At 37.4% G+C, this 15,312-nt stretch overlaps 1 protein-coding gene across 5 annotated transcripts in view; it reads left to right on the top strand.

Moving 5' to 3' along the window:
• The window catches only part of MAP4K3 (mitogen-activated protein kinase kinase kinase kinase 3), a 251,566-nt gene that overhangs the window by 67,280 nt on the left and 168,974 nt on the right, over positions 1–15,312 (top strand). For 3 of the 5 annotated variants that reach the window (XM_058278442.2, XM_058278440.2, XM_058278441.2), the window contains exon 2: positions 479–536. The exons of the other annotated variants lie outside the window; for them this stretch is intronic. In XM_058278442.2, the coding sequence (XP_058134425.1) occupies positions 479–536 (58 nt within the window). The remainder of the gene's footprint in view (positions 1–478; positions 537–15,312) is intronic. 5 annotated transcript variants of the gene reach the window in all.

Raw genomic sequence — 15,312 nt, 5'->3', positions numbered from 1 at the left:
TTTTAGCTAGCCTTTGAATAAATGGTGATATAGTGTAATGTTTAGTTAGTTGCTTCGACTCTGGAGACAGATTGCTAGGGTCCCAGCACTCTTGCTTGATTGCTAGTTATATGGTGCTGCCAAGTTCTTTAACTTCTCTGTTCTTCAACTTAATCATTTTCAACACAGAAATAATAGTAGTATATAATTGATAACATTGTTGTGAAAATTAAATGAATTAATATAAAAATACCAGAATAGTGCATGGCACATACTTAGGTCTGTGTGTATATCAGCTACTATTATTATTGCCATTATTAAATTTACACATGAATTAGTGTTAAAACTTGTAGTGAAGAATATACTGTTTGTTTTAAAAATATAAACCAGTTCTGCAGTTCTTGCATTAAGAAAATATTTCCATATAATTGAAAATAAACAGTAAGCTAAAATAACTTTCATAAAGCTTAGCAATTATCTTTTCTTTCTTCTCTTTTAGGCACGGAATGTTAACACCGGTGAATTGGCAGCAATTAAAGTAATAAAATTGGAACCAGGTAAATTATTTGAGGTTTAATGATTCTTATTTTGCCTGAAGCCATTTGATATCTTAAGGTTTATTTTAGTGATTTTTGGTGAACATTCTCTTGTCTTTTCTAGCATCTTTTTGTCTTTTCTAGCATCTTCTGGGAAATATTTCTTCTGTCTCTTTGAGACCTTTAGAAACCTTGTTCAGTTCTTCCCTGAAAAATAACAAATAATTCAGGGAGGAAGGGAACTCCTGAGGAAACATTGTTCCTTTTGAACTCTAATTAATCAAGCTAACCTGTCACAAATTGATAGTATATATTTCCAGATTAGCACTGTCCTGTGCTGAGGAGAGCAGTGTGATACAGGGGAAAGGACTGAACTGAGACTTAAGTAGTTATAGTTCTTTGTCTCTCACTCCCTTGCTCTCTGAATATGGGCAAGTAGCTTCATTTCTCTTAGTTTCAGTTTTCTCAGTAGACCTACCTCTAACATTGTGTGGCATTAGTATCTCAATAGTTATTTTCTAACTTGAGCAGTTTATGGTAAAGCCCCTAGGACTAATCCATGTTCCTTTTTCTGCTCCAGCTATATTTTATGTCTTGAATCCTCCCATCTCCTGCAAAACCCACGTTTTCCTGAGCTAAACACACACTCCTGTTTATCCTCTCTTAGAAAATTCTTCCCACTCTTTTCTCCATCCCACTGTAAGTAGTAATTGTGCTACTTTGTGGACTAAGTTCCCTAAGTATGATAGTACATTTCAGATGCTTCTACCACAAACTGATAATAATGATTTTATTGCTAAAATAGGTTTTAACTGCAACAAGAGTAGAAATTCATTTGATGACTTTTCAAAGGGTGGGCAAACTTTTTCTGTAAAAGTCCAGATATTATTTAAGGATTTTCAAACTGTCTGTGGGCTCTGTCATACAATTTTCTCTTTTATTCTAAAATATAAAAATCATCCCTAGCTGAAGGGCATAGAAATTCATATCCTGCTGTAGTTTACCCACTCCTGATTTAGGAAACTTTTGCAAGTACCATTAGGTCGACATTTTAAGGATGTGTTGATTGACTATGATCGCATTACACTGAAATATAATGAGTAGACTGTTTTTCAGTTATACATGCTTAGAGATTTTGTGTAGTCTAATTACATTCTAGCATTGCAAGGTAAGGTTATTTCTTTCCTCTGAATCTTATACTCTTCTGTTTACTTAAGTAGGATATTTGGAATGGGTGAAATCTGAGGTAAAAAATATATATATAATAGTAAAAATTTGGCCTAGAAAGTAGGCCTGCATTTTTAATCATTAAGAATTGGCTATCATTTAAAAAAAGAGAGAGAGAGAGAGAGAGAGAGAAAAGACCTGGCTATGTTACTTGATGTCACTATCACTTATCAGAAGTAGTTTGTACATAACGTCATTCCTTCGAATCAATTAAGTTCCTTCTCTTTCAGCCTTTCCTGACCCATGGTCTGATAGAATGACTCCTCTGCAGAATAGCTGTGTTATAGCAGTTAATCACAGCTATATTGTCTTTCTAGAAGTGTTTTTCTATATTCCCAGGTCCTAATAGAATTTGTGTCTATAGCACTGAGCTTAAGGCCTAACACAAAGTTATACATTCAGCATATATTCATTGAAACTTACTTAACAGATGATTTTATTTAGTATCTAACTTTTTCTTTCACAGTTATGTGATTATTAATAGTTAATTTTCTACTTAATATATAAATGTAAAGTTTATATTGAAATAATAATTTTCTGCTCTTGTTATATGGGGGCCTAAATTTACTTATTTGGCTTTACAGTACAGTTTTATATACATTAGCATAAATATTTTACTTTTTCATTTTACATTCATGGCTATTTCCTTGTTCACATTACATTTGTACATGGTTAAACACAGACAATATACCTATTAGCAAATTTCCTTGAAGTAATTAGGAACTTGAAGAATTTTATTGTTCACCATTGTCAATTGTTTTCTAATTACTGAAATGTTTGTGTTGTTATGGTGTCAATCTTGAACAACCATGGTATATATTCATTTAATAAAAAGAAAATATAATTTAAAAAGGACAATAACATTTAATTATTCTACCACCCGGAGATAACAAGGCTTATTTACCATTTTTGTTATTAGATACACTTTTAAATTTAGTTAACATTGGATTCTCTACTTATATTTTTATATCAGCCACAAAAATTTTTATTTTTAATTACTTTGCTTTAATTTGCTTATATCCTATGGGAAATATTTGGTTGGTGAGCTTGAATGTATAGCCCATTGGGTAAGAACCCAGACCAGGCTTTTTTGATTCTAGAAGACATCATTTAAGCCCTTTGTACTTCTATTTCCTTATCTCTAAAACAGGGAGAATATTGATATCTCATAAGGTTGTTGTGGGAATTAAACAAGTTTATATATGCAAGGCACTTGAAAATAAGTAGCTGTTACTGCTACCACCACTACAGTTCTCAAGATACGTAGCTGTTTCATCTACAGCCAACTGCTCTCCTCTTCCCCATGAAGAATTAGACCCCAGCCATATAATTTCAGGCCTAAATAATTCCCTATGTATTGCTAAAGGATAAGAACTCAAAACAAAACCACAAGTAGGAACCTTCATCTACTGCTGCTTGGAACATAAAATGGTATAGTCGTTTTGGAAAACAGGTTGGCAGTTTCCTAAAAAGTTAAACGTAATTCGCCATGTCACCCAGCAAGTCCTCTCTCGAATATTTACCTACATAACTATTTCCTCACAAATTTTAATATCAGTATTATTTATATTAAATTGGGAAAAACTTTAAAAATTGGAAATCTAATGCCCCATCAGAATATGGTATAAACAAAATATGGTATATTCATACAAAGGACTGCTGTTTAGCAATTAAAAGAAACTACTGATCTGTGCTATGGCATGAATAAGCCTAAAAACATTTTGCTAAGTGAAAGGAGTCAGAAGAGACCATGTATTTTATGATTCCATTTATATGAAATCTTGAGAAAAGAGAAATCTTTAGAGTCAGAAAGATTTGAGTGGACTCTGGGATGGGTGGAGAGAGAACATGATGGGACATGGGGATTAACGGTTCACATGGATATGAGGGATCTTATTGGAGTAATGGAAATGTTCTAAAATTCATTTATATAGTGATGGTAACAGCTTGGTAAATTTGCTAATGATCATTTAATTATATACTTGAAATGATTGAATTGTGTGATTTAAAAATATATAACTATAATGTCATTGTTGACTCTTAATAGTATTTAATAATATAGCATCATAAAACCAAAGTCTACACATTATATAGTTAGTTGATGTGTGGACCTTATATGTTTTTATGGAGCTATTATTAATATTGTTACTTGCAGTTAATTGATGTTTAAAATTTCTTCTATATCTGTATGTTCCTCCATCGTAAAAAAATTTTTTTCTTGCAATTTTTGTTGAAGAAACTTAGTCGTTCTGTAGAATTTCCTCTTCAATCTAGGTTTTGCATATAGCATCTTGTAGAATTAACATGGTCTACTTTAGATTGGTAGTTAATCAAGAGGCTTGATTAAATTAAATTTTGATTTTGAAGTGGGGAGGAGGGTCTCTGTTGTGGCTGGTATTATGTTCACATTTTTTCTAAGTTAGAATTTTGATGGCCCGTCTACTTTTTGAAAAAAATTAAGTCTGAAATAGTACTACGTGACTTGAGAGATTATTTTAAGAATTTACACCTCAAGTTTTTATTTTTTAAAAACTACTGATATCCAATTTGAATGCTAAATGAAAATGAATTTATTCAGGTATTTAAACAGAATTGTTTAAGTGTGAAGTCAGTTCAGGTATCTCTCTGTGCCCTCTTAATCATTCATGTGGCTTTAATTTATATTTACTTTCTTGTTTTTACTTTGTTTAACCATCAGACTATGCCTTTTTTAACTTAAATTGAAAAAAATTCCATTGTAATGAAAGAAGAAAATACAATTAAACAAGAAGTCAAAAATAAAATAATGATTCTTCCCATGTAACTACAGCATTTTGGTGATTTTTTCCAAATTTGTTTTGTGTATGTTCCCACAAACATTTTCTTAAATACATATAAGCATACATATTGTTGTTTTGTAATGAATCAATATCTTTTTTTTTATGCCTTTTATTTTTATTTTGTGAAGTACCTGTTCATGTCAGTCACTTAACAAGTATTTATTCATTGTTGTGTGCCAGGCATTGGCCAAGATGCTGGTCAAATAGTACTAAATAAGCAAAAGGAAACTTACCCTTGAGAGGCTTATATTCTAGTTGAGGAAACAGACAATAAACATGTTAAACTTGTAAACAAATAAGAAATTCAAAAGCTAAAATTAGATAATGTGGTTGAAACTGGCTGGGGGCTACTTTAGCTAGCTAGTGTGGTCATGGGAATCCTCTCAGAGCAGGTGATATTTGGGTTGAGTCTCGAATGATGAGAAAACAGTCTAATCCTGTGATGATCTTGGGAAGTCATTCCGGGCAGTTCAAGGTGAGTGCAGTGGGTTTGAGATGAGAATAAGTGCAGCAAATTTATCTGCTGCATTGTTGGCCAGGAGGTTGGAAAAGAAGTTTGTTAGAATTGCATTTCTGAAAAAGTAAATGTACTATGAGTTTATCAGGAGAACTTTCCCCTGAGCTTTGAGTCAACAGTCCTGATTTCTCAAGATATTTTTTGTCAATTCCTGGTTCTCATTTATGTTCTCAAAAATAAAAATTTCTAAATTAGTGGTTAGTTATCAAGTCTGTTATTTGGGACATTTTCTAGGATAAGTAGTAGGACTGAAGAGAGGAAATATGGCATATGTGATAGTTCAGTTCATGTGTCAACATGGCTAGGTTAAGGTATCCAGTTGTTTGGCCAGGCAAGCACTGGCCTGATTATTATTGCTAAGCTATTCAATGGATTTAAATAGCTTTTCATTGCATCAGTGGCTGAGTACATCTACAGTCAACAAAGGAGATTGCCTTCAGTGAGAAAAGTCTCATCCAGTCAATTGAAGGCCTTAAAGGGAGAAATGATGATTTCAGCAGGCAGCAAGAGGAGTTTCTGTGGTGGTTTGAAGCCATATATACTGCAGAAAAACAAGTTTTTAAATCTAGTCATTGGAGTAAACACATTGTAAGGACCTTTTGATACAGGCTACTTCAGTTAAAGTGTGACCTACCTCATTCAGTATGGGTCTCAGTACTATTATTGGAGTCTTTTATAAACAGATTGAATACAGAGAGAGGAAGATAAATCTATGGAAGGAAGAAGCTGAAATCAACAAAACCTGGAAGAGAATGGAGAGACCAGATTTCGCCGTGTGCCCTGCCATATGGCAGAGCAGCTAAGGATTAATGGTAGCCAGTATTTGGGAAGAAAACATAACATTGAGGATGCCATAATTCATATATTTTCTTGGCCTCAAAACTGTATGCTAGTTTTTCTGTGTTTTGGTCTGGCCAGAGCTGAGATTCAGAGAGGACTTTGATCTAGAAAAATAGCTAGAGCACAGACTGAAATAGCCTGAAAAAAGATCTAAGGTTTAGGACACCAGGTGAAAGCTGGACACTGCCCAGAGGAGAAAGGGACAAAGGAGGGGAATCATGATGATAGAACTGTAAATTGAAACCAGTAGCTGCTGCTGCTGCTGGCCCCCTCCTCCACACTAAAGACACTTTAGAATACTCAATCCTCTCGGCCTGCGGCTATAGACAAAGGAGGCTCCAGGGATCTACCACCCCGGGAAAGAGGGGGGAGAAAGACACAGCCTAAGGGTGACTCAGCTTCTGACCCACACATTTGGTATGCTGTGTCCCACTATCCCTTCCAGGTCATGTGGGATCATGCTGTGGTTTGCCCTAGGAGCAAGCACAGGATGGGAGAGATAGGACCCACTCACTGTCCCTCTCTTCTAGCTGGGACTGTCTGTTGAGGACACACTTCCCCAGGAAAGTGACACAGCCTTCCAGGCTGGGTGGGACTGTCCCATTGTTTGCCTTGGGAGCTTGCAATGGGCTAAAGATATATGACCCTCCCAGTCTCCTCTACTGACCAGGACTGATTGTTGAGGACACAGAGCGGAGTGGAAATATTTCCTACCTGGGCAAAGGGAAGGGGCTGCCAGAGAAGCCTTGAGAACCATCTCAGAGAAAAATTGAATTGCAAGGCTCTTAGTCACCAAGCAGGAAGCTCTCTATCACATTGATCAGGTCTGTATTACAACAAACATGCTCCAACCAGGCATTGAACTGAGAAGGCTGTCAAAGAGCGCCAGCTGCTGGCAGACAAAGGAAGTGTACCTGAGAAAATTAAAAATAAGTAATAAGAGAGGCTTTTTCCAACCTTTATAATCCCCTTCCCCAAGGCCCTTAGGGTCTGAGAGGGTCTGCAACCAATTACCAGAGCCAAAGCCCATTTTGAGAAACTAGCAGGGACAGACTCAAAGAGCAGTGGTAACACACAGCCTCCTGTCACTAAATCCCTACAAAATAGAAATTGAGTATCTGAGTAAACTACATCTTAGTCAGATGCCTAGACAGCAACAAAAAATTATGAACCATACTAAAAAAATGGAAGACATGGCCCAAGAAAAGAAATATATCAAAGCTTCAGAAGAGACGCAGGATTTGAAAGAACTAATCAGTGAGATGTGCACAAATTTCAAAAATGAAATAATGAGTTGAAAGACAATATGGCTAAAGAGATAAATGATATCAAGAAGACATTGAGTGAGCACAAAGAAGAATTTGAAATCATGAACAGAAAAGTAACAGAGCTCATGGGAATGAAAGATGCAATAGGTGAGATAAAAAACACAAGAGGCTTACAACAGCAAACTCAAAATGGTAGAAAAAGATAAGTGATACTGGGAAGTGGACTTGGCCCAATGGATAGGGCATCTGCCTACCACATGGGAGGCCCACTGTTCAAACCCTGGACCTCCTTGGCCCTTGTGGATCTGGCCCACGTACAGTGCTGATGCACACAAGGAGTGCCGTGCCACACAGGGGTGTCCCCCGCGTAGGGGAGCCCCACGTGCAAGGAGTGCACCTCATAAGGAGAGCCGGCCAGCACGAAAGAAAGTGCAGCCTGCTCAAGAGTGGTGCCACACACAAAGAGCTGACACAACAAGATGACACAACAAAAAGAAATACAGATTCCCGGTGCTGCTGATAAGGATAGAAGTGGTCACAGAAGAACACACAGTGAGTGGACACAGAGAGCAGACAACTAGGGGTGGGCGGGGGGCAGGGCAAAGGGAAAGAAATGAATAAAAAGTAAATCTTTTTTTAAAAAAGTGATACTGAAGACAGAACAGATGAAATTGAAAAAAACAGAGAAGGGAAAGAAAGGAAAAAAATTGAGAAGGGGCTCAGGAAGTTGAATGGCAATGCAAAAAGCAATAGCATACATTTCATGGGAGTTCCAGAAGGAGAAGAGAAGGGGAAAGGGGCAGAAAGAGTAATTGAGGAAGTAATAGCTGAAAATTTCCCAACTCTTACAAAATAAATGAACTTAGATGTCCAAAAAGCCCACCGTACCCCAATCAGAATAAATGTGAACAGAGCTACTCCAAGACACATGCTACTCAGAATGTCAAATGTCAAAGACAAAGAGAAAATTCTGAGAGCAGCAAGGGAGAAGGAAACCATCACATACAAGTAATGTCCAGTAAAGCTTAGTGCAGATTTCTCACCAGAAACCATGGAGGCAAGAAGACTGGTATGATACAAGTAGGATAGTGAAAGAGAAAAACTGCCAACGGAGAATTCTTTATCTAGCAAAGTTGACCTTCTAATATGAAAGTGAGTTAAAAATATTCACAAACAATCTAAGAGAGTTCATAAAAAAGAATCCAGATTTGCAGGAAATATTAAAGGAAGCCTTAGAACCTGAAAGAAAAAGACAGGAGAGAGAGACCTGGAGGGGAGTATAGAGGAAAGAATAGCAGAAAGGATAACGAAAAGAGTAAAAAGACAAAAATAAAATCTGACATATGAAAACCAAAGAATAAAGTGGTGGAAGTGAATAATGCATTTATAGCTATATCATTGAATGTCAGTGGATTAAACTCCCCTATCAAAAGATACAGGCTAATAGAATGGTTTAAAAAAAAAAACATGACCTATCTATATGCTGCTTCCAGGAAACTCACCTTAGAACTACGGATACAAACCAGATGAAAGTAAAAGGTTGGAAAAAGGTACTCTATGCATATAGTAACAAAAAAAAGCGTGGGTACCTATACTGATATCGGACAAAACAGACTTTAAATGCAAAAAGGTTATGAGAGATACAGAAGGCCAATATATTAGTGAAAGGGACAGTCCACCAGGAAGAAACAACAGTCATACATAACTCTGCACCTAATCAGGGTGCCCCAAAACATGACACAAACTGGCAAAACTGAAAGGAGAAATAGACTTTCTACAATAATCGTTGGAGACTTTAACAGCCCACTCACATCATTAGCTAGAACAACTAGACAGAAGAACAGCAAGGAAACAGAGAACTTGAACAGTATGATAAATGAGTTAGACCTGGCAGACATATACAGAATGCTGCATCCAAACTCAGCAGGTTATACATTCTTCTGAAGTGACCATGGATCTTTCTTTAGGATAGACCATGTGTTAGGCAACAGTGTAGCTCTCAATAAGTATAAAAAGACTGAAATTATACAAAGCACCTTCTCAGATCATAATGGAATGGAACTGGAAATCAATAATAGACAGGAAAAAAGTAAATTCAGAAATGTGTGGAGGCTGAACAACACACTCCTAAATAATCAGTGGGTCAAAGAAGATATCGCAAATGAAATCAGTAAATGTATTGAGATAAATGAAAATGGGAACTCAGTTTAGCAAAATTTATGGGATATAGCGAAGGCAGTTCTGAGAGGGAAATTTATAGCCCTAATTGCCTATATTAAAAAAGAACTCAAAGATTTAACCGAACACCTTAAGAAACTAGAAAAAAAAATTCCAAAGTAAGCAAAAGGAAAAAAATAATTAAGATTAGAGCAGAAATAAATTGAGAACAAAAAACTAATAGAGAACATAAACAAAATCAAAATCTCGTTCTTTGAGAAGATCAGTAAAATTGACAAACCCCTAGCTAGACTAACAAAGATAAAAAGAGAGAAGATACAAATAAATACAATCAGAAATGAAAGGGGGAAAGTTAGGACTGTCCACACAAAAATAAAAAGGATCTTAAAAAAAGATCGTAAGAGGATTATGAAAAACTATTTGCCAGCAAACTAGATAACCTAGATGAAATGGACAAATTCCTAGAAATGCACGACCTACACTGACAGCTGCAAGAAATACAAGAACCTAACAAACTTACCACATTTAAAGAGATTGACTCGGTCACCAAAATCTCCCAGCAAAGAGAAGGCCAGGACCAAATGGCATCACAGATGAATTCTGCCAAGCATTTCGAGAATTAATACCAATCCTGTTTAAACCCTTCCAAAACATTGAAGAGGAGGGAAAATTACCCAACACATTTTATGAAGTCAACATCACCCTAATACCAAAGCCAGATGAAGATCCTACAACAAAAGAAAATTATAGAGTAATCTCTCTAATGAAAATAGATGCAAAATTTCTCAACAAAATACTTGCAAACTGAATCCAACAGCATAACAAAAGACTTATAGATCATGACCAAGTGGGATTTATTCCTGGTATGCAGGGTGTTTCAATATAAGAAACAACAATCAACATAATACACATTAACAAATTGAAGGAAAAAAAACCACAAAAAACACATGATCATCTCATTTGATACAGAAAAGGCATTCAACAAAATCCAGCATCTTTTTTTTGATAAAAACACTTCAGAAGATAAGAAAGAAGAAAATTCCTCAATATGGTAAAAGGCATGTATGAAATAATCCACGGCCAACATCATACTCAATGAGAAAAGTTTAAAAGCTTTCTCTCTTAAGATTGGTAACAATACAAGAATACCCACCATTTCCATTGTTATTCATTATTGTACTAGATGTTCTAGCTACGGCAATTAGAAAAGAAAAAAAAAAATTGAAGACATCCAAATAGAAAAAGAGGAAGTAAAGCTCTCACTATTTGCAGATGACATGATCCTGTATTTAGAAAATCCTGAAGTATCCATGACAAAACTGCTTGAGCTAGTAAATGAGCTCAGCAAAGTGGCAGGATACAATATCAACATGCAAAAATCAATAATGTTTTTGTTCAGTAGTACTGAACAATCTGAAGGGGAAGTCAGGGAAGTAATTCCATCTTACAATAGGACTCCAATACCTAGGAATAAATTTAACCAAAGAAGTACGGGAACTGTATGTAGAAAACAATAAAACAAATCAAAGAATACCTAAAGAAATGGAAAGACATTCCATGTTCATAGATTGGAAGACTAAACTATCATGACAGTATCAGTCCTACCCATACTGATTTATAGATTCAGTGCTGTACCAATCAAAATTCCAACAGCCTACTTTATAGAGTTTGAAAAGGCAATTAACAAATTCATTTGGAATGGAAAGTGCACCCGAATAGCCAAAAGCATTCTAAAAAAGAAGAACGACAAGGGAGAAATTTCCCTGCCTGACCTTGAAACACATTACAAAGCTATAGTGGTCAAAACAACGTGGTACTTGCATAAAGAGATAGACACATTGATCAGTGGAATAGAATTGAGAATTCAGAAATAAACATTCACCTCTACAGCTAACTGGTTTTTGACAAACCTACTAAGTCCATGTTAATGGGACAAAACAGTCTCTTCAACAAATGGTGCTGGGAGAACTGGTTATCTATAACCAAAAGAATGAAAAAGAACCCCTATTTCACTCCCTATACAGAATCAACTCAAAATGGATCAACGGCCTAAATATAAAAACCAGGACCATAAAATTACTATAAGAAAAAGTAGGGAAACATCTTCAGGACCTTGTAGTAAAGGGTGGTTTCCTAGACTTTACAGCCTGTAGCAGTTTGGTTCATGAATTCCAAAAATAAATGTTGGGTTATGTTTGTGAACTGGTCTGTACCTGGGCATGATTAAATTATGATTAGGGCTTTGGTTGGGCCATGTCAGTGGAGTGTTGAGTCCCTGCCTCTTGGTGGGTGGGGACTCACAGATAAAAAACATGGCAAAGGACAGAGTTGGAGTTTTTGATGCTGGAGTCCCAGGAAGTAAGCACAGGAAGGAGATTGGTTGTGAGGAAAGAGAGAAGGCCCTAGGGAAAGAAACAAGACATTTGCCTAATAGTCTACAGCTGGCCTTGTGGAGAGAGGCAAAGCCTAGAGAGCCTCATAGCCTACAGCTGACCTTGTGGAGAAACCAGAGGAGCTGAGCCCAGAGAGAAATGCACTCCAGGAAGAGAGGAACCCAGGAAGCCTGAATCCTTGGCAGATGTCAGCAGCCATCTTTCCCCAACATATGGCAAAAGACTTTGGTGAGAGAAGTAACTTATGATTATGGCTGGTAACTGTAAGCTTCTACCCTGATAAATACCCTTTATAAAGACCAACCCATTTCTGGTGTTTTGCATCAGACTAACAAATTCTGACTGACACAAATTTGGTACTGAGGAGTGGGCAAGGGCATTTGCAATTAACAAAATGCTGGGAGGATAAACATTTTCATTATAAGAAGAAGAAATTGGGAGAGAAACAAGAGTCATGGGTCCTCTACAGTTCAGTATACCTGCAGGGTATGTTCCATTCGAGTCAGAGAGTCATTCTTTTTTTTTTTTTTTTTAAAGACTTATTTGTTTCTCTTCTCTTCCCCCTTGTTGTCTGCTCTTTGTCTTCATTCGCTCTATGTTCTGTGTCCACTTGCATTCTTGTCATGCAGGTCTGGGAATCTGTGTTGCTTTTTTGTTGTTGTGTCATCTTGCTCCATCAGCTCTCTTTGTGTGGCACCACTCTGAGGTGGGCTGTGCTTTTTTAGCCCAGAGCAGTTCTCCTTCAGGCACGCTCCTTGCGTGTGGGCCTCCCCTATGTGGGGAACACCCCTGCATAGCACAGCACTCCTTGCATGTGGCAGCACTGCGCTTGGGCCAGCTTACCACGTGGGTCAGGAGGCCCTGGGTGTAGAACCCTGGACCCTCCATATGGTAGGCAGATGCTCTATCAGTTGAGCCATAATCACTTCCCAAGAGTCATTCTTAAGATGGTGGTTTCTTCTCCCTGGAGCCACAAGGGGACAATATTCTCCCTAACCTTTGGCATACAGGCTCAACCCTCTCAGAGCAACAAGTTGAAGACTTGGCCTTTCCTAATCCATGGGGGACAGGCCCACCCCTCTCAGACCTATGGTGTATGACCTTAACTTTCCTAATCTTTGGGGAATATGTTCCACCCTCTCTGTACCATGGGGCAGCAATACTCCCTGAATAGGGTGGGACATCCACCTTCTTCAACTGCTGGAGCAAACTCACCCTCTGGGTACCCATGGGTGGGGTTCCTCTCTTGGCCCAAGGCAATGTGTTAATTCCAGATCTCAGCTTCCATGGTTTTGTCCTCATTTTCTCCCTTCCATGTCCCTTTTGTTCCAGGCAACAGCAATTTTGTTCATACAGTGCTCTCAAAAGTTTGTTGGTCTACCGTGCAGGAAGTAGGGGTCCAAGCCATCAGACAGTAAGACTTTCCACAAATCTTCTCTAGATAACTGCATATGCAATCCAGATTTATAAGTTCCACATTTAGTTAAGTTCTCAAATGTGGCACTATTGTCCGGGGCTTGATTCCAGAGACTTGGAAGTTCTGGAATCAGTTTACGGTTTTTTTTGTGTCCCAATGTTCAGTTCTCAGCTTATCTCACTCATCTAGCATTTTGCTGTAAGCTGCAAAGAGAAGCCAAGCCTTATTCTCTGAGTTTACTTTGGAAAGTTCATCAGCCATATGACCAGGCTTGCTGTTTTCAAATTCTGCCTTCATTAAACATTGGGAGTCAATCTTGGTAAGTTCTCTGCAACTTTAAAACACGGATTGCCTTTCCTCCAGTTTCCAATAATAGTTTCATTGTTTACTTCTTAGGCTTTGTAAAAGTATCTTTAGCATCCATAATCCTATCAACAGTCTCTTGACCTTTTCCATCAATCATCTCACAATTCCTCCAAAAAATATTCATTTCCGTTACAGCATTGTGGTCACTGCAAAAGCACGAACCAACTTTCCGGTACAAATTCTGTATCAGTGAGCTAAAGAGGTGCTGATGCAAAATACCAGAAATCTGTTGGCTTTTATAAAGCATATTTATTTGGGGTAGAAGCTTGCAGTTACCAGGCCATAAAGCGTAAGTTACTTCCCTCACCAAGTGTTGCCACTTGTTGGAGCAAGATGGCTGCCTGGGTCTGCCGGGGTTCAGACTTCCTGGGCTCCTCTCTTCCCAGGGCTTGTTTCTCTCTGGCCTCAGCTGCTCTGTTTTCTCCACAAAGCCAGCTGTAGACTTTGAGGCAAACAGCTCATCTCTCTTCTGGGGGACCTCTGCTATTTCTAACTGAGGCTTTTCTCTATTCCTCTGTGTCCTTACTTCCTGGGCTCCAGCATTAAAATTCCAAAATGACTTCTGTGCCTTGTCATTTTCTCTGTGAGTCCTACTGATGTAGTCCAATCAAAGCCTTAATCAATATTTAATCAAGTAAAAGTGAAACCTCTGAATCCAGTATATTCTAATATGCCTGGAGGGACCAACTACTTTACAAGCATAATCTAATATCTAGTTTTGGAATTCATAAACAATATCAAGCTGCCACACTGGATGTCCATCAGTCAATGAATGGATAAAGTGTATATTCACACGATAGAATATTATGCAAAGTGTAAGATGAAATGAAATCATAAAGCTTGTGACAACATGGATGAATGTGGGGGACATTTTGTTGAGCAAAGCAAGCCAGACACAAAAGTATGAATACTGCATGATTTGTGTCACTCTGAACCAAATATATTGTGTAACATATTGAATGATTTTTTAAAAAAATTATATGTATCCATACATTTAATTGAAAAATTATGTTTTTATTCAACTGTATTTTGTTTTTATTCATTAATTTCTATATTTTTAGTTAATGTGCAAAATAAAGTTTAAAAAAAACATGTATGCTAATGAATTCCTATTATTTATGCCAAACCATTTCATGGTCTCTGCTTTAAGAAGCCTAGGAAATTAAACAGTTTCTATCTCTAATTTAGCTAGCCAATTCTCCTGGGGAATTCATCAAAACCTTCACCAGCATTCCCAACTTGCCCCCTTCCCTACAGAATTTGGATTCCCCAGTCCTCGTGGTGGCATGAGCCAGTTCCTATAAATATATTTCATACTGTCTGCATACATATATGTATATATCCTGTGGGTTATATACTCCCTAATAGTAATGACTATATTTCAAATTATCAAGATAGCACTGATAATCCATGGTGTTTAGTAGCCATAGAAATATGCAAAATGTCACCAGAGTTTTGTGGAGTTAAAAAGGAAGATAGAAGCAGACATGGCTCGTGCAGTTGAGCTCCTGCCTCACACATGGGAGGTCCTGGGTTTGATTCCCCGTTCCTCCTGAAAAAACAAAAACCAAAAATGGACAAGCAAAACAAATGAAAAAATTCAGGGAAGCTGATGTGGCTCAATGGTTGAGAGCCAGCTTCCCACATACAGCTTCCCAGGTTCAATCCCTGGCCCACAGTACTTAAAAAGAAAAAACAAAGAAAGATATTGGGTGATTGTTCCTAAATATGCTGGAAATGTTGTTAGAGGGATGAGCTGAAGGCTACAAATA

The sequence above is a fragment of the Dasypus novemcinctus genome, chromosome 17 (genome assembly GCF_030445035.2).
Source record: "Dasypus novemcinctus isolate mDasNov1 chromosome 17, mDasNov1.1.hap2, whole genome shotgun sequence".
Classification (NCBI taxonomy): Eukaryota; Metazoa; Chordata; class Mammalia; order Cingulata; family Dasypodidae; genus Dasypus; species Dasypus novemcinctus.
This window is presented reverse-complemented; position numbering and strand designations above follow the sequence as displayed.